The sequence below is a fragment of the Pelodiscus sinensis genome, chromosome 31 (genome assembly GCF_052426305.1).
Source record: "Pelodiscus sinensis isolate ZL-2025 chromosome 31, ASM5242630v1, whole genome shotgun sequence".
Taxonomy (NCBI): Eukaryota; Metazoa; Chordata; order Testudines; family Trionychidae; genus Pelodiscus; species Pelodiscus sinensis.
Window position 1 is genome coordinate 12,830,745 of NC_143082.1, and position 22,854 is coordinate 12,853,598.

Consider the following 22,854-nt stretch of genomic DNA (forward strand, 5'->3'; position numbering starts at 1 on the left):
CCTCCGCCTCTGCCCGCCCGCGCCTAGAACCTCCCCAGGCTCATCCGGTTCGTGCCTAGAACCTCAGCCTCTGCCCGCCCGCACCTAGAACCTCCCCAGGCTCATCCGGTTCGTGCCTAGAACCTCCGCCTCTGCCCGCCCGCGCCTAGAACCTCCCCAGGCTCATCCGGTTTGTGCCTAGAACCTCCGCCTCTGCCCGCCCGCGCCTAGAACCTCCCCAGGCTCATCCGGTTCGTGCCTAGAACCTCCGCCTCTGCCCGCCCGCGCCTAGAACCTCCCCAGGCTCATCCGGTTCGTGCCTAGAACCTCCGCCTCTGCCCGCCCGCACCTAGAACCTCCCCAGGCTCATCCGGGTGTGCCTAGAACCTCAGCCTCTGCCCGCCCATGCCTAGAACCTCCCCAGGCTCATCCGGTTTGTGCCTAGAACCTCAGCCTCTGCCCGCCCGCACCTAGAACCTCCCCAGGCTCATCTGGTTCGTGCCTAGAACCTCCGCCTCTGCCCGCCCGCGCCTAGAACCTCCCCAGGCTCATCCGGTTTGTGCCTAGAACCTCAGCCTCTGCCCGCCCGCACCTGGAACCTCCCCAGGCTCATCCGGTTCGTGCCTAGAACCTCCGCCTCTGCCCGCCCGCACCTAGAACCTCCCCAGGCTCATCCGGTTTGTGCCTAGAACCTCCGCCTCTGCCCGCCCGCGCCTAGAACCTCCCCAGGCTCATCCGGTTTGTGCCTAGAACCTCAGCCTCTGCCCGCCCGCGCTTAGAACCTCCCCAGGCTCATCCGGTTTGTGCCTAGAACCTCAGCCTCTGCCCGCCCGCGCCTAGAACCCCCCCAGGCTCATCCGGTTTGTGCCTAGAACCTCAGCCTCTGCCCGCCCGCACCTAGAACCTCCCCAGGCTCATCCGGTTTGTGCCTAGAACCTCCGCCTCTGCCCGCCCGCGCCTAGAACCCCCCCCCCCGGGCTGCCCCTGGCTGGGCAGGCCGGGCCCGGCCGGCGCTAGGACCCAGCGGGCGGGTGTCATCCCGGCCCCAGATTCCAGGCTGGCTTCCCTGGGCGTGACGTCAGGCAGCAGCCCGGCCCCCCCGCGCGCCAGGCCCGTCACACGGAGGAAAATGCTACTTTCCGTCCCGCCGCGGGCCGGGGTCGCCGCCTTCGGCTACGGCAAGAGCGGCAAGAAGGTAGGGCCCGCGCCGCCCCCCCCGCGCAGGGCCTCCCGGGGGGGGCGCCCCCACGTGCCCCCCCGCTCGGGGCCCCCCGCTGGCCGTGGGGCCCGGCTCGCCAGCCCCCCCCTCCCGGCCTTTGTGCTTGGGGAAGTTGAGGGCGCTGCCCCCCCCCAGCACCGCCCCGGTTTCCCCTCCCCCCCCCGGTGCTGCGCGGGCAGGAGAATCGCAGCCCCCCCCCTCCCCTTAGCTGCCCCCCCCCCCCCAGCCGGGAGTGCGGGGCTGGCCTGGGAGGGTCACCTCCATCCCGGGCGCCGGGGGCAGGGCGGGGGGGGATTCGTGGGTGAATAGCTCAGGCAGGCCGGGCCTGGCACCAGATTCCCATGGACGGAGGCACGTGTGAGCCGGGGGGGGGCGGCTGCTCCCCCCTCCCCCCGCGACTCTGCCTGGCTCCAGGGACACCTGGGGGCGCTGTGGCAGGGGTGGGGGAGAGGCAGGGTCCCCCTCCTGCCGTGAAGACGCGAGCGGGGTGTCACAGGGCGTGGGGGGCAGCGTTAGGGGCTTGGGATTAGACTTTGGGGTTGGATTTTGGAGTCTGCTCTGGTGGGGTAGAGCGGGGTGCCTGGGCGCCAGGGATCCTGGGTTCTCTCCCCGGCTCTGGGAGGGGCCGGCGGTTAACATACTGGGGGCTGGCGGGCTCCTGGGTTCTGGTTCCGCCGCGGCCACGGGCTGGTGGTGTGACCTTGTGGGGGGACAAGCCTGTTCCCTGCTCCGTGCCTCAGTTTCCCCGTCCGCCGTGCGGTGCCGTAGGGCGGGCAGGTCGATCCTCACGTCTCCAAAACCAGCGAGACCCTCTGCCCTTCACATGCCTCTTCACCCACGGTGCTGCCCCTGCGCCACGAACCCTTACGCGCTGCTCTGCTTCTCTTTGTCCCCCGGAGCTGGGGGGGGTTGTCAATATCCCTTCCCCCCATGTTCTTTGAACCCCCCCCTCCCGCCCAAGACCTCCACATTACTCCCAGATAGACAGGTCTGTAGTCCAGACCTCTCCCTCCCCTTTCGGATCTCCTCTCCGCAGACCATGCCTTGGGCACCCCCTCCCCTCCGATTCCCTCCTGTCCCCGTGACCGTCCTGAGCCTTGGAGATGAGTCTGCAGCTTCAGCCAGCCAGGCTGAACTCTTGGACCAGCAGCTGTGACTGATGGGCCCCTCCGCCCACCCCGAGTGTCCGCACGTCCAAACACATCCTGATCTCCGCACCCCTGCCAGACTCCTCTGCCGCGTCAGGCCATCTGACCCGCCTGCCAGTCACGCAGGGGATGGAGAGCAAAGTGAAGGGCTCAGAGAAGCCAGCTGTGGAGATCTAGGATTGTTCTGTGGTGCGTGGTGTGGCCTGTCACTTTCCCAATGGGCCCAACTTTCTCCGGGGATGCGCGTGTGTCATGTGGGGGTTTGTGGGTATAAACCAGGGGGATCAGTGAGCGTGCTATTCACAGCGCACTCACTTGGGCCTTCTTTATCGGTGCGGGTTTACGGGGTGTGTTGGCACATATTGTGGGTGCTTTTTGCATTGTGCATGTGTGTGTCAATGCGCATCTAGTTTGTCTTCCCTTAGCTGCCGTTGTGTCATGCAACCGCCAATGTGTATTTGGGGCATGTGCACCTACCTGTGACAGTCACTATTGGCGTGTGAGGCAGTGACATGTTAGTGAACTTGTTCTAGTGTTTTAGCACGCGTGCTGTAGTCGGCACATCTGTGTTGGACTGGTGAGTCTGTGTGACAGTGTGAGGGGGCAGGAAAGCCACAATATGCATCTTTCCATCTGTGAGTTTGTTGCACTCACGTGCAAACCACTGCACAGCCATTTGATTGGTGTGTGTTTGTGGAGGTGCTGCTGGGTGTGTGTTGTCAGGGATTTTGGAGAAATGAATCTTTGATTGTGGGATGCAGGGGGGGTGAGGTCCACCCAAAGAGGCAGTCACCACCCTACAGGGGCTGTTCTCAGTCACTGCCCCCAAAGTCTGCAACGCAGCCGAGACACAGGGAGTCAAAATATGCCTTCCTGAAGTTAGGGGAATTTTTGCCTCATAATTTGCTGTCCGGGTTACTCATCTCTAACAAGTGGAAATACTCAGCGTGGAGCTCTGCTATTTAGGCTGTTGCATGTTATATATTTCTTGTGCGTATTTACAAGGGCCCGATGGTTGGGTGGTTGTTGCTGTTTTGTTTTGGGCAACTCCCGCTGGTGAGGGTCTGATCCTGGCGGGGAGCTCCTAGCCGCTATATAAAACTAGCGCGACTGATAGCTCTGTGGATTTTGAAGGCCAGAAAGGAGCAACTGAATTAATCTCCTCTGCCCTCCAGCTTAGCATAGGCCAAAGGATCTCGCCGTTCCTGCACCCAGCCCATCTCTGGTGGTCGAGCTAGAATGCATCCCTCAATTGGACAGGGACTTGTCTCAGAGTCCAGGGTCACCTAGCGTCCGGTGTCTGACTGGGGCTGGCACCAGATGCTTTAAGAACTCCCCCCTCCCCGGCCCAGTTAGTGAGCAGGGCGAGCCCCACTTGGGCTAAGACATCGGTGGAAGCAGGCAGGTCGGTATCAGGGCAGGCCGGAGAAGGGCACAATTTTCTGAGCAACGCTGAGGCTTTGAAACTTGGTTCCGTTCCATGTTCAAGGAGGAAGAGACCACACAGCAGCCCAGAGGCCAGGGCACATACCTGGCACATGGGAGACTCGTGCGTGGTCTACACTACAGACGTGGGTTGGTATAAAGACGTCGCCCCCTCCCCACCCCAAGCAACGCAGTGTAGACAGTGCTGTGCCGGCGGGAACATTTCTAGCGGCGTTGCTCCTGACTTTCTCGGAAGTGGGTGAGCTGCGCCAATCCCAGGGCTGGAAGAGATCTCAGGAATCATCGAGTCCAGCCCCCTGCCCAAGGCAGGACCAATCCAACTCAATCAGCCCTGCCAGGGACTTAGAAACCTCTAGGGATGGAGATTCCACCCCCTCCCTAGGGAACCCATCCCAGAGCTTCCCCACCCGCCTAGTGAAATAGTTGTACCTAATCTCCAACCTAGACCTCCCCCACCGCAACTTGAGACCATTGCTCCTCGCTTTGTCATCTGTCACCACTGAGACCAGCCTCGCTCCATGCTCTGTGGAACCCCCCTTCAGGTAGCTGAAGGCTGCATCAAATCCCCCCTCCCTCTTCTGTAGACTAAATGAGCCCAAATCCCTCAGCCTCTCCTCAGAAGTCATGTGCTCCAGCCCTTGAATCATTTTGGTTGCCCTCCGCTGGACTCCCCCAATGTGCCCACATTTTTTCTGAAATGGAGGGCCCGGAACTGGACCCACTTCTCCAGATGTGGCCTTGCCGGAGCTGAATAAAGGGGAATAATCACGTCCTTAGATCTGCTGGCAACGCTCCTCCTATTGCACCCTAATATGCCTTCTTGGCTACAAGGGCGCCCTGTTGACTCCTACCTTCTTGGCTACAAGGGCTCCCGTCTTATCTTCACTAAGCACCGCGGCTGCACCTGTGCAGTTCTGGGTGTGCAGCCAAGTCCGAGTCTCCCTGCTCCTGGCAAGTGTCTTGGCCACTCGGCTGCCCCTGTTCTGGGGCGCTTCTCCCCCGGTTTCTCGTTGCTAAAGCGTAACCCCTCCAGTTGTGTCATGGCTGCCTGGGAGAGCCCTGGCTGGTCAGACACTGAGTAAAGGGCCCAGCCCAAGACCCGAGCCAGCCTTCTCTTACCTCTCTCTGCTCCGGGCTCTCTGGAGCCGGTTTGTTCGCTGTACGGCAGCACCTCTGGGGTCTGCACGGCTTTGGGATCCAAGCTTGGGGATTTGGTGCTTCTGAGCCCGTGGTTGATCGCCCGTCCACGCTGCCTGGCCAGGCTGGGTGAAAGCCCTCTGGCCTCACGTCTCCCAGCCACGCCGACACCGCACGCACATGGCACCGCACTGGCCCTCTGTCTCGGGTCTGCGGCTGGAGCTGCAGCCACACTGCAACACAACGGGGCTGGGGCCTGAATCGCAGCGGGACACGGGTTCTAAACCCCCCCCACAGGGTCCTAGGAGCTGGATCCTGAGCATTCGCTGCCCCAAGCCAGGCTGGTGCGTGTGCGGATGGAAGCGGGGTGTGGCTGGAACCCAAGTCGGAGCCCAGCCTTAGCGTGCAGTGTAGACGTATCCAGAGATCCCAACCAGGGCCCCGTGGTGCTTGGCATGGGCCGGCAGATCTTGGAGGAGGCTGCCTAGGCCCTGGTGGTATTTAAACATGACTTCTCTGGCTAGATTTGAAATGAAACCCTCGCCCTGGGAGCCGTTTCGCCTGTTGAGATGCCCGGGGTACCGGGGCCATCACTCCAGTGCCTATGGGTCGTGGAGCTGCTTGGCTAGTAGCACATATCTCCAGTCGCTGGGGAGAGATCTGAGTTACCCCAGAGCATCCTTTCCCGGGGTCCGGCTGGTCGGTCTCACCCACTCATCGCCAGAAGGAATTTCCCACCAGGCTCAGACTGGCAGCGACCTGGGGAGCTTTTTGCCTTCCTTTATGGTGGGGGGCATGGGGAACTCGCAGGGTTAAACCAGTGTCAAGGAAGGATTCTCTGGGCCTTGGTGTTTTTAAAGCCAGTGAGAGGAGGTCAGTGGTTACAGGAGCGGGTGGGTGAGTTTCTGCAGCCTGTGACATGCGGGAAGTCAGACTAGAGAATCTTGAGGGTCCCTTCTGGCCTTAGGGTCTCCGAGTTGGCCAGACCCACACCTGGAAAAGGGGCTGCAGTGTGGGGATGTGCAGGAGCCCCAGTTCTAAGCAGCATAACTGCAACGTGGCTGGGTAGGGGTCTGTATGGAAGTCGGAGCAGCAGGAAGGCTGCGTGGCCTAGTGGGTAAAGCGTGGCTTGGCATCCAGGAGGCCTGGTTCTAGCATCTTGGGCAAGTCATCTTCCCGCTCTGCACTTCAACATGCCCACCTGTAAAATGGGTTCAGGATCCCCCCTGCCCTTGGGAACGGGTCATGGGAGCGGTGCGCAGGGCTGTTCCTTTTATGCGAGATGCTTCTTGCTGGTTCTGTTCGTTGAAGGCTATGTCATCGTTCCGCGGCGCTTGATCCTGCCCCAGTTTGCCCACGTGCCTCACTTCCCACTGTCTGGCCCTGCTGTGGGATTTGGTGGGGCGACGTGTACGTGAAATCGGTGCGTGCCGAGTAGGCCAGGTTTCCCTAAGGCCCGGCAACCCCCAGACTGGGTCTGGAGCTACGTGGTCGGGCTTGGTGAGAGCATCGCAATGGAAGCTGAGCCGGTGATGTGCTACCTTTGTAATGGCATTAAGTAGGGATAACACAGTAGCCCCCATGCGCACCCATCAGGGCCCCTGTGCCGGGTTCTTTATGTGATTTGTTAGGTGTATTATGGTAGCTTAGGCGCCACGGACCCATGGGTGATTGGTGGGGGAGGCAGGCCCTGAGCTCTGCCTAACAGCCCTGCCCCACCATGGGGAGGGGAGGAGGTGGGGGAGCATGCCGAGCGTGCGCCATCCCCCCACACTGGGAGGGGAAGAGACAGGAGGGGGCACTCAGCTTCCCTGGCACACCGGGGAGGGAGGGAGGAGGGCACATGGCTCCCAGCACATGTAGGGCAGGCACTGGGGACAGCAACACTCCACCCCCAGGACACCTACAGCAGGCGTTCTGGGGGCGGAGTGTGGGTGGGGCCATGCCTGGCAGCTTGGGAAGGCTGTGCTGTGCCCCTCCTAGGTTACCGGATGCCCCCTTCTCCCCCGGTGCTCCCGGCGCAGGACAAATCGCAGCCATGTTGCAAGCCTGGCTCAGAGGGTGGCATCTGGTGCTGTGACTGATCAGTAGCTGCCCGGGGATGCGCTAAACCTTTTCCAATGTCGGTTCACTAGAAAAAGAAACCAGCGTTGAGGAATGTCACGGTGTCAGCCCCGCCCCGCTGGCAACACTGTCCAGGCATGTGGTGGTGTGATAATCCATGTCACTCCCCATTTCCTGGGGTGGGGGAGCGGAAGAGTGGGACCTTTTTCTTTCAGGGCAAATGACTGAATCATTCCAGTGTCACTGCAGCAGCTAAGGGTGACGGTGAACCCTATCCGGGGATCTGCGCTCGTGTTTTCGCAGCCGTCTCAGTTTTTGGAACGGTCGAAATCCCCGCGGGCCTCCGGGTTGGTTGGTTTGGGGTTGGTTCGGGGGGCTGTGGGTTCGAGGCTTTGTTTTTAAATTCTCAGGGACGCTCTCACAAACCTCAGACCGATACCAAGATTTCCAACAGAAACAGCCTTTTAATAGCGACGTGTCCCCCTCCCCGTTCGTAATCTTGTGGTCGTATCTCTGAATGCTTTACAAGGGAGGTCTGTTCCGCAGAGGGGAAACTGAGGCAAGGAGATGCCATGATTTGGTGGCAGAGCCAAGAACGGGACTTAGTTCTTCGGACTCTTGGCCTAGGGTTGTATCTTTGCCTCTTCTCAGGGTCTTGTGCTAGTGTCTGAGAACTGGAGAGTGAAATTGACGTGAAACTGACTCAGGCAAGCGCGAAACTGACCAGTTACTTTTTGCTCTCTGAGGGCCTCCCCTCCCCCCCTTCCCGGAGCCCTCAAATCACAAATCTGTCTTGAAAAATCAGGAGATTTTATACAGATTCGCTTTGTATCTGACCCTTGAGGGTCACATTTTCAAGTTTTCCCCTGCAATCAGGAAGGCCAGAAATTTACTCTAACTAAAAAAAAAAATGTCTAAAGCCGAGATTCTTGCCTGACCCTCTCACTTCCGGAGCTGGGTCTTTCAGAGAAACACCCGAAATTGCGAGACTTGTGATAAAATCCGGAGTGTCGGCAGCACATGGACACGCCACGTTTTTGTTGAAAAAGAATTTCACGGTGGAAAAGTTCTTAGTGCCTGCATGGACCCCGGCGCTGTACATGCATTTCCCGTTCCACGCCCCTCCGGGGCGGTGCCAAGATCCTGAGCAGGGGGACAATTATTCCTTGAATAATCGGGACTTTGACAAACGTGCCCGGGTTTGGATTTTCAGAGGCAATTCGGGAAAACTGGTCCCTGCTTAAGGTTTCCCCCAGGTAGTCTCAAGCTGTTCCGCTGGGTATAAATCAGTGGTCCCCAATGCAGTGCCATAGCACCCGCCGACTGATCGGGGCCGCCCCCCCCCCCCGGGCACGCAGCATATGGGCAGCCCCGCCCCCGGGCGTGCGGTGCATGGGTGGTGCCGGCTCCGGGCATGCGGCATGTGTGCGGCCCCGCCCCCAGGTGCCCAGTGCGTGAGTGGCCCTGCCCCCGGCAGCCCCAAAAGGTTGGGGACCACTGGTATAAATCATCACAAGCTGGCTGGGCCAGTGGGGGAGTACTGGAGGGTCCCGACCATGGCTGGGGCTAGGTGAGGTCTGCACCAGCAGCAAGGAGTGGCGTGTGGGTTTCCAGCACTGCTGGTCTCTGATTGTGGGCTGCTCTGGAGCGGAGGCTCTTCAGTTCTGACCTGAAGTCCTATCCTAGCCCAGGAAACGCGTCGGAGAAACTGGCCTGTTTCTTGGGAAGGTTTGAGGTGGAAAGCGTTGGCGCGGCAGCTGTCAGTATCACCGGCTCTGTCTCCTTGCCTGGGTGCGTTGCAGCAGGAGGCTGAGCGCTCGCAGCGCCAGGTGCTGTACGTTCTGTGTCTGCCCCCAAGAGCTTCCAGTCTGAAGAGACAAGGGGGGTGGAATCGAGGGACGGAGCAGGGACCTGACTGAGGTCACACGCTGGGGCCGGGGTGTAGCTGGGAGAAGACCCCAGGTGGGATCACAGCAGCCTTTGTCCTGGAGCAGGGGAGAACCCAGGAGTCCTGACTCCCCTGCAGCACATTTCTGCTGCTTGATTCACCAGGCCCAGCCCCTCCATTGCACCTACATTTGCGGCCTCAGTTCTTGAACCCTCCCCTGCCTCCAACGCCTTGTTTTGCCCACGCCTGGGTGAGTCCGTGCCAACGTGCTGCTGCGGTCAGGGGTGTCTCCCGTGCCACGCCCTCCCCCCACGTGCAGAGTCCTATCGGCTTCACGGGGACAGCGCTGCAATCCGGGGGTCACAGGGTGGGATTTTGGTAGGGCTTAAGGGAGTTAGGTGCACAATGAGAGTCTGGCACCTAACTCCCCTGGGCTTCTAGACAAGCCCTCCCCCCCGCCTTGTTCACTGTGCCATGTCCGGCAGAATGCTCCACATTCCTTTTCACTACCCACTTAGTGGTATCTCCTGCCTCTCCCCTGGCAGGTAGCTGTCTCCACCGACCACCTGCGCTTCTCCGAAGCCACCCGGCAGCTTTGGTGGGAGCTGCGTGCTCCGCTAGCGCAGCCCAGGAGTGAAATGAGCCATGGAGGGGAGGGTATCCGGCCTCTCTGAACACCCATGTTCAAACATGATGCTGATAACGTGGCTGAGGCCAAGTCACGTGCTTCCAGGTGTTTCTTTTCTTGCCTGCGTGGACATGCCTGGAGAGCCGGGTCCTGCCCCTCAGAGCTGGCTATGCTGAGGTGGGATTTATTCCACCCTCCAGTCTCGGAGGCAAAGGCTAAGCAGGAGCCGGGACGTGAAGCTAGATGCATCCCGACTAGGCGCGTGGTCCAAGGAGGAGTCTGAGCCTTGGATCTGCTCCCCAAGTCCTGGGGGGGTTTCTCTGTCCCTTGGAAGGCTGCATTGGAGATGAGGCTTTTGCAAAGATCGGGTGAAGCTCACCCACAAGGTATGGGCTGGAGACAGGAATCTTTGGGATAGGCGCTGTGACCCGGGGTGGGTGGGTGGGGGGGTGTGTGTGTGTGGGTGGAGGTGTGTGTGTAAGTAAACTGAGGCACAGCCATGTCGCGCTCAAGAGCCTGCAGTAAAGTGGAGTGAAAACCCAGCAGTCCTGGCTCCCAGCCCCTCCTGGAAAACCGATCCATCGCCTTTCTTCTGTGTCCAGAAGGCCTCAAATGAGGAAACAGTTCTCCCCTGACCCAGTTCTGTTTCACCCTGTCTGGGGCTCTTTCAGGTCTCTGGCGCTGGCCCTGATCCTGTTCCATTTGGGGTCCTTCTTAGTGTCCTGACAGACACTCATTTCTGTGTCTGGTTTTGTGAAGGTGACTCTGTTCCCGCCTGGCCCTGGACTCCCCTTGGGCACCCACTATCTCTTTCCCACACTAGGCCTCAGTTTCCCCAGCAGTACTTCCAAGGAGGAGTAGATAGATTAGTATTTGCCAAGGACTTTGAGGCTATGTGTAGGCTACAGATTTTTTTTCCCGGAAAAACGGCCGTTTTTCTGAAAAAACTTGACTTACGTTCACACTGCAATTGTGTTTCGGAAGAAAATCGAAAGAGCAGAGGGGTTTTTTCCCACATTGGTAATCCTTTTTCTAAAACCTCTCTTTCCAACGTTGCTAAACCTGAGGAAGTGGGTCTGGCCCACGAAAGCTCATCACCTATTAAACCATCTTGTTAGTCTGTAAAGTGCTACATAGTTTTTCCTCTTTCTACGGGGAAGAAGCCTTTTTCCGAAAGAGCTCTTTTGGGAAAAGGCGCGTGAGGACGGGGAAGAGGGAGTTCTTTCGGAAGATCTCTTCTGGAAAAGCTTCTTCTGAAAGAAGCCTGCAGTCTAGACATTAGCCTGAGCTCCCTGGGCAGAGCAAAGCTTTGCTAATGAGCCAGTGCATGTGGGCCTCTGGCACTGCCCTCTGCTGGATGGTACAGGAACTGCTTATGTGTGGATCATAGACTCCTTACCGCTTCACGCTACTGGAGATTCCCCCATTAACTCGCTAGGGCTTTCGGAGGAGGGCAGGGCCAGAGTTCTAGCTTGTAGCTGCTTTGATGCCCCGATGATTTGTGCCTCGCACACACAGGCCCTGGGAATTCTGGGGTGAGTTCTGACTTTGCATCTCTCTCCAGAGACACTCGCATGTCAGTCTGGGCTCAGGCAGGAGCATGGACCAGCCCCCAGCGCTGCTCCTGACAGCCACTCCCCCCAGGCCACTGCTGTCAGGTAGCGTCTGCGAAGGTGGATCCTCGTGGTGAGGTCCCCGGTGGTGTCCTGCCCCTGGGTCCACGGGAGCTGGTGGTACCAGTCCCATGGAACCAGGGTTGGGGAGGTCTGGCCTGGCACAGGCCTGCTAAGCGTGAGCGGCATGGAGCCTGGGTCCAACTGGCCCCAGGAGCAGCACCAGCCTGGCAGCCGGAGCGAAGGCCTGAGAGCTCAGGGAGAGAGGGGTGAGGCAGCGGCAGGGAGGGGCCAATGTCCCTCAAGCCTGATTAGAAGCCCCCTGATCTTCCAGCCTTGAGCTCCCCTCCCCCAGCCCTGCCGGTGCCCCTCACTCCCGCCCCGTAGCCCCTGCCCCCCCATGTCCCTCGCTCCTGCCAGCCCAGCCTTGGCCTCCCTACACACAGCTCTGCTGATGCTCCTCGCTCCCGACCCGCAGCCCCTGCTCTCCCAGCCCTGGGCCTCTCCTGAGCTCTGCGCCAGCCCTTCCTGAACGCTGCGGCGGTTTTGCAATGTGGAGCGACGCCCACACAGAGTGAAGCCAGTCCTCCCCCCCCCCGCCCTGTTGACCTCACTCAGCAAATCACGGCCCAGTCTGGGCAGCAGGGAGTTGCTGTGCCCGGCCCCGCATGTGCGTTGCACGCCCCTCGCACGCTGAGGCACAGGCATCCAGGCCCTATGGCTCTCCTCTTGCGTCACACGGTCCCTCCCTTCCGTCCGCCAGGGTGCATCCTGCCCTGCCAGGTCTGGGGGCGGGCGGTGGGGGTCCAGCTGCAAAGCACTTTGATAAAGTCCATGGGGTCGGGCTGAGCCTCCCTACAGGCCTGAGTTGGGGGGCTCGGTCCCCCTCTGGGCTCACCCTATGGCTGAACTGAACATGGAGCTCTGGGTCCAGGTGTGAAACCTGCCCTATGGGGCCTGCGGTTCAGCGCAGGATGGGGAGGGGATTCCTGCTCCTCTGTCCTGGCCGCTGCCCCAGGATCCCTCCCGCCCCAGGCACTGCCAGGCCCAGGGCAGCAGCCGATCCATGTCACAGGAACTCCAAGGAGGGTGAGGGCTGGTGGCTAGGAGCCCAGGTGCCGATTCTGGGCTGCGCTACTGATTCACCACATGACCTTGGTCCCATCTCTTAGTCCCTCAGCTGGCACTGTTGTGCAGGAGCAGCTGGCGTCTTACCCTGCAGCTTGCTCCACTGGGATCCAGGCCAGCTCTACCTGGTGCTCGGGTGAGGGCTCGGCATGTTAAAGGTCAGGTGGGTGCTTTGGATGCTGGGGCTGTGACCCTGCAGGAATCTGGCCGGATTTCCACAGAGGAGCCTCTTTTGTGGCTGAGTCAGCTTCCTCCTGCCTGTGCCGGGAGATAAACCCGAGGAGCCAGCAGGCCTGGCTGTTGGGCCCTGCTGGGACAAGACCCGGGAGGAGTGCAAATAGCAGACCTCTTCTGCGCTTGGCTGGCAGCACAGCCCCAGCCCGGGCAGATGGGGAAACTGAGTCATGGTTGGGGGAAGGGACTCATCCAGGGTCGCACAGCGAGGCTGTGGCAGAGCTGGGGCTGGAACCCAGGAGGCCTGAGAACCAAAGAAGGGAAGCGTGTGTGGGGGGGGGAGCCCTGGGCTGGGCTAGCAGTGGTTGTGGGTCCAGTGAAGGGCACCAATGGAACTGGCAGGGTTGGGGGGGGGGGGTGGAGACATCAGGTCGTGTCCCCACCCCTGCAATGAAGAATTGTAATTGAATATTAAAGCTGTTCTGAGCAGAGTTCCTCATTGGCCAGCTCATTGTGATGTCACTGATAAATCAGCCAATGCCCAGATAAGCTGGTGTCAACTTATTTGCATGCTGCATTCCCATTGGCTGCTCAGCTGGTGGCAGCGCTGGGATTTTTGCTGCCTCTCCCGGGGACAGGCCACGTGTGTACATACCTGGGGGGGGTAGCACTTCTGAGCCCCCCAGATGTGATCTGACCCCCCCGCAGTGGGCCCAGGCACATTTGGGCCTAGACTTCTCCGGCTAAGCCAGGGCAGGGAGTTGGGCAGTTAGCAGCTGGGGGCCCACGATCAAGCCTGAACCAGAGGGAGGGGATGGTTTGGGGGGGGAAGTCTTAGATTTGACACACACCCTGACTCACTCCCTGCCCCACCCGGAGGCCTTGTGCCATTGACTGCACCCAGGATGGTTTGCATTAGCCTCTGTCCATTCCCCTGTGGGCATTACAGAACTTTGTGAGGGCATCTCAGCCCGACATTCCCCCTACTGTGCTTCCCCCCCAGAGGTGGCTGCATGCCCCCAGTGCTACGCGGGGTTGTTGCAGTCAGGCCTGGGTTCAGAGAAGCTTCCACTGCCCCTTCCTGCCATCCCATTTCCTGTTCCCTGCCTGCTACAGTGGGGACGGCTGGCCTCTCCTGCTCCCCAGACACCCTGGGGATGGGAAAAGTAGGCCGGGGCAGGAGGAAAGATGCAAGGATCTGGAAGGGGAATTGTGAGCCAGGTGGCCACAGATCCCACTGCACCCACCAACATCCCCTGAGAGTCCTGCCCCCATCTCACTGGCTCCTCCCCCTCTTGTGTCCCAGCAGCCTTATGTGTCAGTCGCCCAGCAGATGGCGCCCCCGAGTCCCAGCGGCAGCAACAACAACAGCAGCAGCAGCAGCAGCGGGGGAGGAGGAGACCAGCTCAGCAAAACCAACCTCTACATCCGGGGCTTGCACCCGGGCACCACCGACCAGGACCTCGTCAAGCTGTGCCAGCCGTAGGCCGGGGCGGGGGTTGGCTGTCTCCAGGGGAGAGGGAGGGAGGGGGGGTTCCACCCTGGGGCATCGGGGTGGGATCGGGGGAAGTGTCCACTGGGCTGATACATCCTCCCCGGTGGGGGGCAGAAATGGGTGACGGAGCGGCCTAACGTGGGGGGGGGGGAAGGGAGATGGGGGCACCCATGTGGGGTTATGGATGCTCCCGTAGGTCTTAGCCAGAGGCTGAGATGTGGCCACGACCCCCAGGCCTTGTCCCCTCCAAATGCTTCCACCTGGGGGTACTGAACAAAGCTGAGATGGAGACCCCCCATTCTCCCCCCCCCATACTCCCAGCTCATGACAGCACCTGGTTTCCTTTGGGACAAGAATCCAGTCTCGGGCTCCTGCTCCCTCTACATCCTGTGCACCCCCCCAGCCCTGCCAGGGGGAGCCAGGATCTGACCCAGTGGTGGCCTGGCGGGGGGCTGCCACCCCACTTTGGGATGGGACTTGGCTGCGTCTGGTGCCCAGCAGGCACTGGGTCAAACTGTCCACCTGGCCCTTGGCATTGGGGGGGACGGGAGAGGCTCTGGGGTGTGGGGAGGATGGGGGGGGCCCAGCTAAGGAGCTGCTGTGAGTGGAGGGCGGTCGCTACCCGTCACCTCGACTCACCCCGGCCGGGAATGCTGGAACTGGCCCAGGGCTGGCGCCGGCCCTGGCAAGCCTGTGTAGTTCGGATGAGGAATTCACCAGGGGAGGGGCTCCAAGACCTGCTCTTAGCTGGGGGGGAAACTCCTTCAGGGATGGGTCAGGATTCCGGGGGAGGGGGACAATAACACTCCAATTTTCCGGGGCCGGGTGCTTCCTGCTAGGATGTGGCTCCGCCCCCTTGTGCTCAGGGTTGCTGGTTGCTGCACGGTTTGCGAAGGGTTAAATCAGCCTCGCTGGTTGTTCCCAGGCAGGGGCAACATGGGCCCTAATTTACAGAGGGGGAAACTGAGGCACGGGGGGGGGGGGTGGAAGGGAAGCAGAGTCTAGTGGTTAAAGTGAAGGTGGGGCAGGGATGGAAGCCAGGACTCCTGGGTTCTCTTCTCACCTGTGCTAGGGGCTTGCTCGGGGACCTTGGGAAATCGCGCTCCCTGCCTCAGTTTCCCCACTACCCATTTCCGTGGGTTCTGTCCAGAGCCACAGGCCCCTGCCATGTTCCCTGCCCTGCCTCTGGGCTCAGGGGATACCCTGGTGCCGCTCAGCGCTAGGGACTTGGCCAATCTGGCTGCTGGTGACATTTCCTCCCCCACCCTGCCTGTCTCGGTCCCTGCCTGCCAGGAAATCCGGCCAGCCTGACCCTGGAGGGGGGATGGGCTGTTTCCCTTCCCTGCCTGGGGTGGGGGCTCAGAAAGAATCTGCCCTTTAAAGGGCCCCCATGGCTGCTGCATCCTGGGGAGGGGAGATCTTCTGAGCCCCAGCATTGAAGGGCGGGGGGGGGGGGGGGGCTGGGAGTGTCTACCCCCTGGGAATTCCTCGGTTAACCCTTTCCTGGCTGGGGCATCTTAGCAGGCACCAATGGGAACTGATCTCCATCTCACCGATACTCCCAGAGCTCTGCCCCCTATCGCCCTCCTGCCATGGGGGCAGCAACATCCACAGCCCGACCCACAGCGAAGGGGTCACCTTCCCTTCCCGGCCTATCAGCAAGGCTGTTCCACAGCCTCCTGCCCCACCCCAGAGGTGGCTGCATCTCAACGCTGGGTGACATTTTGGGGGGCAGGCACTGTGGGACGTTCCCGTTATGGGTCCCACTGGCCGCTGTGCCCCACACGTAGCCTAACTTCCCCTCTGGCATTGTCCCCACTCCAGATACGGCAAAATCGTCTCCACGAAAGCCATCCTGGACAAGACGACCAACAAGTGTAAAGGTGAGGCCCGATGTCCCACGGCAGCAGCACGGGAGGGTCACGGGTTCCTGGGAACCTATTCAGGGAAGCCCCTGCTACTTTCCCACACAGCGCAGTCAACCTGTGGAACTCCTTGCCGGAGGATGTGGTGAAGACTGGGACTTTAACAGGGTTCCAAAAAGAGCTAGATAGATTCATGGAGGTTGGGTCCATCAATGGCTACTAGCCAGGATGGGTAGGAATGGTGTCCCTAACCTCTGTTAGGAAATGGGTGACAGGAGAGGGAGCGTGTGAGGATTCCCTGTTGTGTTCCCTCCCTCTGGGGCATCTGGTATTGCCACTGTCGGCAGACAGGACCCTGGGCTAGATGGACCTTTGCTCTGACCCAGTGTAGCCGTTCTTATATTTCCCCAGAAGTTGGGGCTCTGGATAAATTCTAGAGAGGGGTCCCCATATACCCAGTCTCCGTGCCTCATCCCAGAGTCAGCTGCATCTCCGTGCCAAATAAGGCGCCCCCATGTAACAAGCCACTGCCCCCACCCCAGAGCCAGCTGCATCGCCGTGCCAAATAAGGCGCCCCCATGTAACAAGCCACTGCCCCCACCCCAGAGCCAGCTGCATCGCCATGCTGGCCAAGGGGTCCCCTACACCCAGTGCCTGCCCCCATGCCAGAGGTGGCTGGATCTCAGGGTGGTGGGAAGTAACAATCTCATAAAGAGCTTTGAAACAAAAACTGCAACACCCTCGCTATCCAACACACACACTCTGCTCTGAGGCTGCTGGGTCCTCCCCCCCCTCACAGCTCCCCTTCTCCCCCAGGCTATGGCTTCGTGGATTTCGACAGCCCCACAGCAGCGCAGAAGGCAGTGACGGCGCTGAAGGCCAGTGGGGTGCAGGCCCAGATGGCAAAGGTAAAAACCTTGGATGCCTCCTGCCCTGCATGGAAAGGGGGGGGGGAGGGGGAGAATCAGCATGGGGGGGGGCTGCAGATAGAGAAAGAAAGAAGTTTCTTTTTGAGGGGGGGAGGCGGAGGGAGTTCCAGCCACTCGACTCCTCCTAAAGCCCTGAAAGGGTGAATGGTGCCAGCTGTGGGCGCTCCCTTCCCTGTCCAGACCTTGCTACCCTCAAGTGCTCTGATCCCCAGCAGCTCCTCCCCGAACCCTGGGGTATCCCCTCTTCATTTTCTCCCCCCCCCCCACTTGCTCTGCAGGTTTGCAACTCACCCTGGAGCTAGTTGGGTGTCAGCTCTGCCCCTGGAAGCTTTGGGGGCTCTGAGCAATCCGTTCCGCAGGGCAATTTCAGCTGGGGGGGGCAAGTGGAGGCTGATCTCAGGCCAGGCCAGAGCCCTGCAGGTGGAGCTGAACTCAGGATTCTTCCCTGGGTCAGATTTGGATGTTCTGTCCTGCCCCACAGGAAAAAATTCAGAAATCTTGGGGGGGAGGGTTGTCCCTGGACGCGGAGCCCAGCTGCCCTTGTTCCCCGAATGTCACAGCCCTGGGATCCCGCCTCTCACTTTGCTGGTGCCCCTCACTCCCGCCCCGCAGCCCCTGCCCCCCCAGCCCTGCCAGTGCCCCGCACTCCCGACCCGCTGCCCCCGCCCGCCCAGCCCTGCCAGTGCCCCTCACTCCCGCCCTGCAGCCCCTGCCCCCCCAGCCCTGCCAGTGCCCCGCACTCCCGACCCACAGCCCCTGCCCCCCCAGCCCTGCCAGTGCCCCTCACTCCCGCCCTGCAGCCCCTGCCCCCCCAACCCTGCCAGTGCCCCTCACTCCTGACCCGCAACCCCTGCCCCCCCAGCCCTGCCAGTGCCCCTCACTCCCGCCCCGCAGCCCCTGCCCCCCCAGCCCTGCCAGTGCCCCTCACTCCCGTCCCGCAGCCCCTGCCCCCCAGCCCTGCCAGTGCCCCGCACTCCCGACCCACAGCTCCATGAGGCGGGAGAGAAGGTAATTCTGCATCTGGAGGAGAGTTTGGGTGAGGGGGGGGCCATGTAGCCCTTTGGGGGACTGTGGGCTGCCCCTCACTCTGTGTCTCCATAGCAACAGGAGCAGGACCCCACGAACCTGTACATCTCCAACCTGCCGCTCAGCGTGGACGAGCAGGAGCTGGAGGTCATGCTCAAGCCCTTTGGGCAGGTGATCTCCACCCGCGTCCTGCGCGACCCCAATGGCACCAGCCGCGGCGTCGGATTCGCCAGGTCAGAGCCGCCCGCCCGGGGCACCTGTGGGGCTGGCAGGAGGGGGGTGCTGCCAAGGGGGGTGAAGTCACTGTCGTGGGGCGGGCATGTTGGTGCTGGGCTCAGGTCTTCTCTCCCCGCCCCCAGAATGGAGTCGACGGAGAAATGCGAAGCCATCATCACCCACTTCAACGGGAAATACATCAAGACCCCCCCAGGGATTCCAGGTGGGCAGGGAGGCCTGCAATGGGAGGTGGGGACGTTCCCTTCTGAGTTTGACTCCCGCTAGGCAGGACTCAGAAAAAACTGGGCGAGTAGGGGGCAGCGGGTCGGGAGTGAGGGGCACTGGCAGGGCGGGGGGCGGGGGCAGCGGGTCGGGAGTGAGGGGCACTGGCAGGGCTGGGGGTCGGGAGTGAGGGGCACTGGCAGGGCTGGGGGAGCCCAGGGCTGGGCTGGCAGGGGCTGTGGGTCAAGAATGAGGGGCACCGGCAGGGCTGGGGGTCGGGAGTGAGGGGCACCGGCAGGGCTGGGGGTCGGGAGTGAGGGGCACTGGCAGGGCGGGGGCAGGGGCAGCGGGTCGGGAGTGAGGGGCACTGGCAGGGCGGGGGGCGGGGGCTGGGGGTCGGGAGCGAGGGGCACCGGCAGGGCTGGGGGTCAGGAGCGAGGGGCACCGGCAGGGCCGGGGGCCGGGAGCGAGGGGCACCGGCAGGGACAGGGGTTTCTGCATGCCAGGAGCAGGGCGGGGCTGCGGGCTCGGATTGAAACTGGCCTCGCTCTGTCTCTGGCAGCTCCCTCAGATCCGCTGCTTTGCAAGTTTGCCGACGGGGGGCAGAAGAAGCGCCAGCCCCAAGGGAAATACGTGCAGAACGGGCGGGCCTGGCCGCGGGACGGCGACACGGTGAGAATGGCTCCGGGGGGGGGGAGGGGGTTGTGGGGGGGCAGGCAAGGGGCCCAGTCCCTGGCCCTGGTGGAGGGGCTGGACTCCCTTCCCACGGGCTGCCTGGGGTGGGCTGTGACGGCTGCGGGGAGACGCGGATGGGGGGTCATTAACCCCGTCTTCTCTGGAGTGCCGGAGGACCAGGCCCTGGGATGCTCTGGCAGAGCTGTGGGTGCCTTGGGGGTTGTGGTGGCGGGAGGGGGAGGGGGGGCAGCTCCTGGGCAGGGCTGAGACACGTGTTGTGTCCCCACAGAGCGGCATGACCTTGACCTACGACCCCACCACGGCTCTGCAAAACGGGTGAGTCCCCGTGGCCCCCCCCAGGACTTCCCCTCTGTGCACCCCACAGTCGTGTAACCCGTAGGATCCCTGCTGCTTCCCCTCCCCCACTGCCGGCTGCGGAGTGTAACCCCCCCCGCTCCCCCCGCAGGTTCTACCCGACCCCCTACAGCCTGGCCCCCAACAGGATGATCGCCCAGACCACGCTCGCCCCCTACCTCCCATCGCCCATGTCCTCCTACCAGGTACCAGTGCCGGGCCCTTCCTGGCTCTGAGCCCCCCAGAACTGGGGTTCAGGGGCCATGGCAGGGGCTGCCCAGGGTGGCACCCTTGGTGGGAGGAGCTGTGTCCGGGGTGGAAGCCCTGGCAGGGGGCCATGAGGGGGCTGGGATTGCCCCTTTTTGGGGGTGGTCATGTCAGGGTGGGACCCCGGTGGGGGGCAATGTCAAGAGCGGGGGGGGGCAGTGCCAGGACCCCTGTTGCGGGTGCTATGTCGGGGGTTGGGTGGGATTGCTCCCGGGGGGCATGTCGGGGTGGGACCCCTGGCGGGGGGGTTCAGAGGCTGGGGGGGCCACACCAGTGGTGCGGGCTGGTGGGGAGGGACCCCCGGCTGGGGAGCCCGGGACCCCGTTGACACCCCTCTCCTGCAGGTTCACAGCCCGTCCTGGATGCACCACCAGTCGTACCTCATGCAGCCCACGGTGAGGCTTGACACCACGGGGCCAATGAGGCTCCTCTGACCCCACTTCCTGGTGGCCACGGGGCCCAATTGCCTCACTTCCTATTGCCAACAGGAAGTCATGGATACCGACTTTATGCATCACTTCCTGCTCTTCACCGGGTCTCTGACATCATTTCCTGTACACCACCGGGGAAAGGACCTTTCTGGGGCCAGATTCTCAGCCAACCCCAGGCTCCGCCCCAGCCTCATGCCGATTGGCTGTGCTGGCCCCCAGGCTCCGCCCCCACAGCCACATTCTTGTGCTGATTGGCCATTCTGCCCCTCCCCCCAAGCTCCATCCCCAACTCTGTGCTCATTGGCTGTACCGACTCCCACGGTCCAGGCTCTGCCCTGGCCCTGATTGGCTGCATTTCCCTCCCTACCCCTCATCTGGGCTCCATCCTTTCCTGTCCGGTGCTGATTGGCCCTTGGCACCTTCCTTGCCAGGTGTGTCCCCCCCCCCCCCCCCGCCCCCACTTCTCTAACCATTCTCCCCTCTGCTGCAGGGGACAATGCTGACGCCTACCATGGACCACACCATTTCCATCCAGCCTGCCTCCATGATGGGACCCCTGACCCAGCAGCTGGGCCACCTGTCCCTCAGTAGCACTGGCACGGTAAGACCCCCGTCCACTGGCACCAGGCCCCTGGGCTCCTCGGGCGCCAGCTGCCCCCTGACGTCTCCTCTCTCCCTCCCCAGTACATGCCAGCGGCAGCAGCTATGCAAGGAGCTTACATCCCTCAGTACACGCCCGTGCCTTCCTCCAGCATCTCAGTTGAGGTAAGGGGCCTGTCCGGGCTGGGGGACAGCTGTGTGCCGGGGATGGAAGCCCTGCAGGCCTCCGGTTCTCATTTCCCCTTCCCCTCTCCGCAGCATTTTCTACATTAAGCAGCCAGGCCTCCCAACCCACCTCTGCATTGCATCCACCTCTAGGGTGGTGCGTGGACAGCACAGCAATAAGTACCTTGGGGATCATTCAGCCTGCATTGAAATGCAGCTGCTTCTGGGCCGGGGCATGGCAGCATAGGAATAAGCAAGCAGGGCTCACTCATTGAAATGCAGCCACCTCTGGGGTAGGGCGCGGCAGCGGCTGGACAGCCAACGCAGCAGCCCTGGCAGGCTAGGAGACGACGTGATGGGGATGCCTGTCTCCAGGTTGGAACAACTGGCTGGTAGCCCGTCAGCATGGGGCATTGGCTGGGAAGGACTCACTCAGCGCCTCTTGCTGCAGGGACACTTTCTCAGGTCTCCTGTCCGCTGCTGAGGACCAGGGGCCAGGCAGGGAGGCCGGGCCAAGCAGGGAGGCCAGGCCAGCGTCACCCACCCCTCTAACCTCCCTGGGCTTGGCTGCTTTTCAGGAGAACAGCAGCCAGCAGAGCCAAGTGGCTGTCGAGTCTCCGTCAGATCATGCTGCCTACACCTATCAATACAGCAAGTAACGTCGGGTAAGGCCTGGGAGTGGGGGGGTGTCGGGGAATGACTGCTTGCCCCTCAGGGGGGTGCTGGCTGTGGCCCTAAGGCAGGGAATGGGCTGGCTCAGGGTGGGATTGGAGGTGGAGAGTGAAATAGGATATGGGGCCTTTCCCCTCTCTGAGGCACCAGCTGCAGGGCGGCTTCAGGGCAGGGTCTGGCTGGCTAGAGGGCAGGGAATAGGATATGAGGCCCTTCTCCTGTAGGGGGCGGTAGCTCTGATCCTGCCCTCAGGCGGAGGCTGGCTGGCTGGCTGGCTTCAGGGGGTGGGGAACAGGACCCAAATATCATAGTGAACCCATCTCTCTTTTCAGCTGGGCCAGGCGGCCCTGCTCCGAGCATTTGCCCCGAAGGAGACGGCCGCCGCCTCTTTGATTTGTGCTGCATCTAGAAGATCGAATTTTCTTTTTCTTCGTTCGTTTCTTTCTTTTGCAAAGAAAAACAGTTTTGTAAAAAAAAAAAAAAAAAAAACCAACAAAACCGGCAATAGACTCTACTCACCAAGGAACCAAAGCGGTGGAATGGGGAGGGGGAGAGCTGGACCAGATCCACTCCGTGCGGACAGACAGATGGACTGAGGCCTATTTTAATATGAGGAAAACCAATGTGTTTGGTTTATTTTATTTTATTTTTTTTTGTCCTTGTTTTGAAGAAGCCCTATTTTCGGGTGGTTGTTGAAGGAAAGAGTTGAACCAGAAGGGTGGATCTGGCTGTCCCAGAGTGGAGAAGCTGCAGATTCGAATCTCTGGCACAATTGTTCCTCTTGTCGTTTAAGGATTACTTTTTTGTTCCTTTCTTTTTTTTTTTTTTTTTTTTTGGTAAGGAAAATATGCAACAATTGAAGAGTTTTACTTTTGGGGGGGGGCGCTTGGTTTTGGTTGTCCTGCTTCCTGACCGATTCCGCCCATTTCTCCCCCCCCCCCACCCCCAACGTTTCTCCACGCCTGAATGCCACTGTAGGATACAGATTTTTTTTCCCCAAGAGGAGGAAAAGGGGTTGCTTGAAAAGAAAAGGAAAAAAAAAGGCCACCAAAAACCTACAAAAAAGAGCCCTGCATTTAATTTTAATGTTTTTTGCTTTTTTTTTTTTTCTCCTGGGTTTTATAAAAAAGGAAAAATTTAAAAAAAAAAAAAAGAAAGGAAAAAAGAAACACTAAAAAAAAAAAAATATCTAATGAGACAAACCTAGCAGGAATCTGTGAGTTTCCAATGGGAGGAAGAGGCAGGAGATGTACACAGCATCATGCATTGGCTGGCAGGGGAAAAGTTGTCCACAAACTCCGTGCCAGGACACCGCTCCAGGAAACCTCTAGGATCCCTGATCTTCTCCCTGCTTGAGCTTTGCTGCACAGGGTTGCTGCTCATGTCGGACTTCAGCTCGGACTGGGGGATTTGTGATCCCTGCTCCAGCCCCTGTCCTTACTATTAGATGCTACGTACTTGGACTTGCTCCGCGCCTGGGTCAGGACTCGGGACTCGCCGCCCCCCCCTCCCC

The 22,854-nt window shown here is 60.9% G+C and overlaps 1 protein-coding gene across 1 annotated transcript; it reads left to right on the forward strand.

The window, feature by feature from the left end:
- The first annotated feature begins 1,023 nt into the window (after positions 1–1,023).
- Positions 1,024–22,854, forward strand: RBMS2 (RNA binding motif single stranded interacting protein 2). Its single transcript, XM_075901862.2, has 14 exons — positions 1,024–1,174; positions 13,731–13,906; positions 15,744–15,802; positions 16,601–16,692; positions 17,815–17,972; positions 18,099–18,178; positions 18,740–18,849; positions 19,142–19,188; positions 19,319–19,412; positions 19,818–19,868; positions 20,395–20,505; positions 20,589–20,669; positions 21,248–21,334; positions 21,674–22,854. The coding sequence occupies exons 1-13, from the start codon at positions 1,109–1,111 to the stop codon at positions 21,326–21,328; spliced, it is 1,206 nt and encodes a 401-aa protein (XP_075757977.1). The 5' UTR covers positions 1,024–1,108; the 3' UTR covers positions 21,329–21,334; positions 21,674–22,854.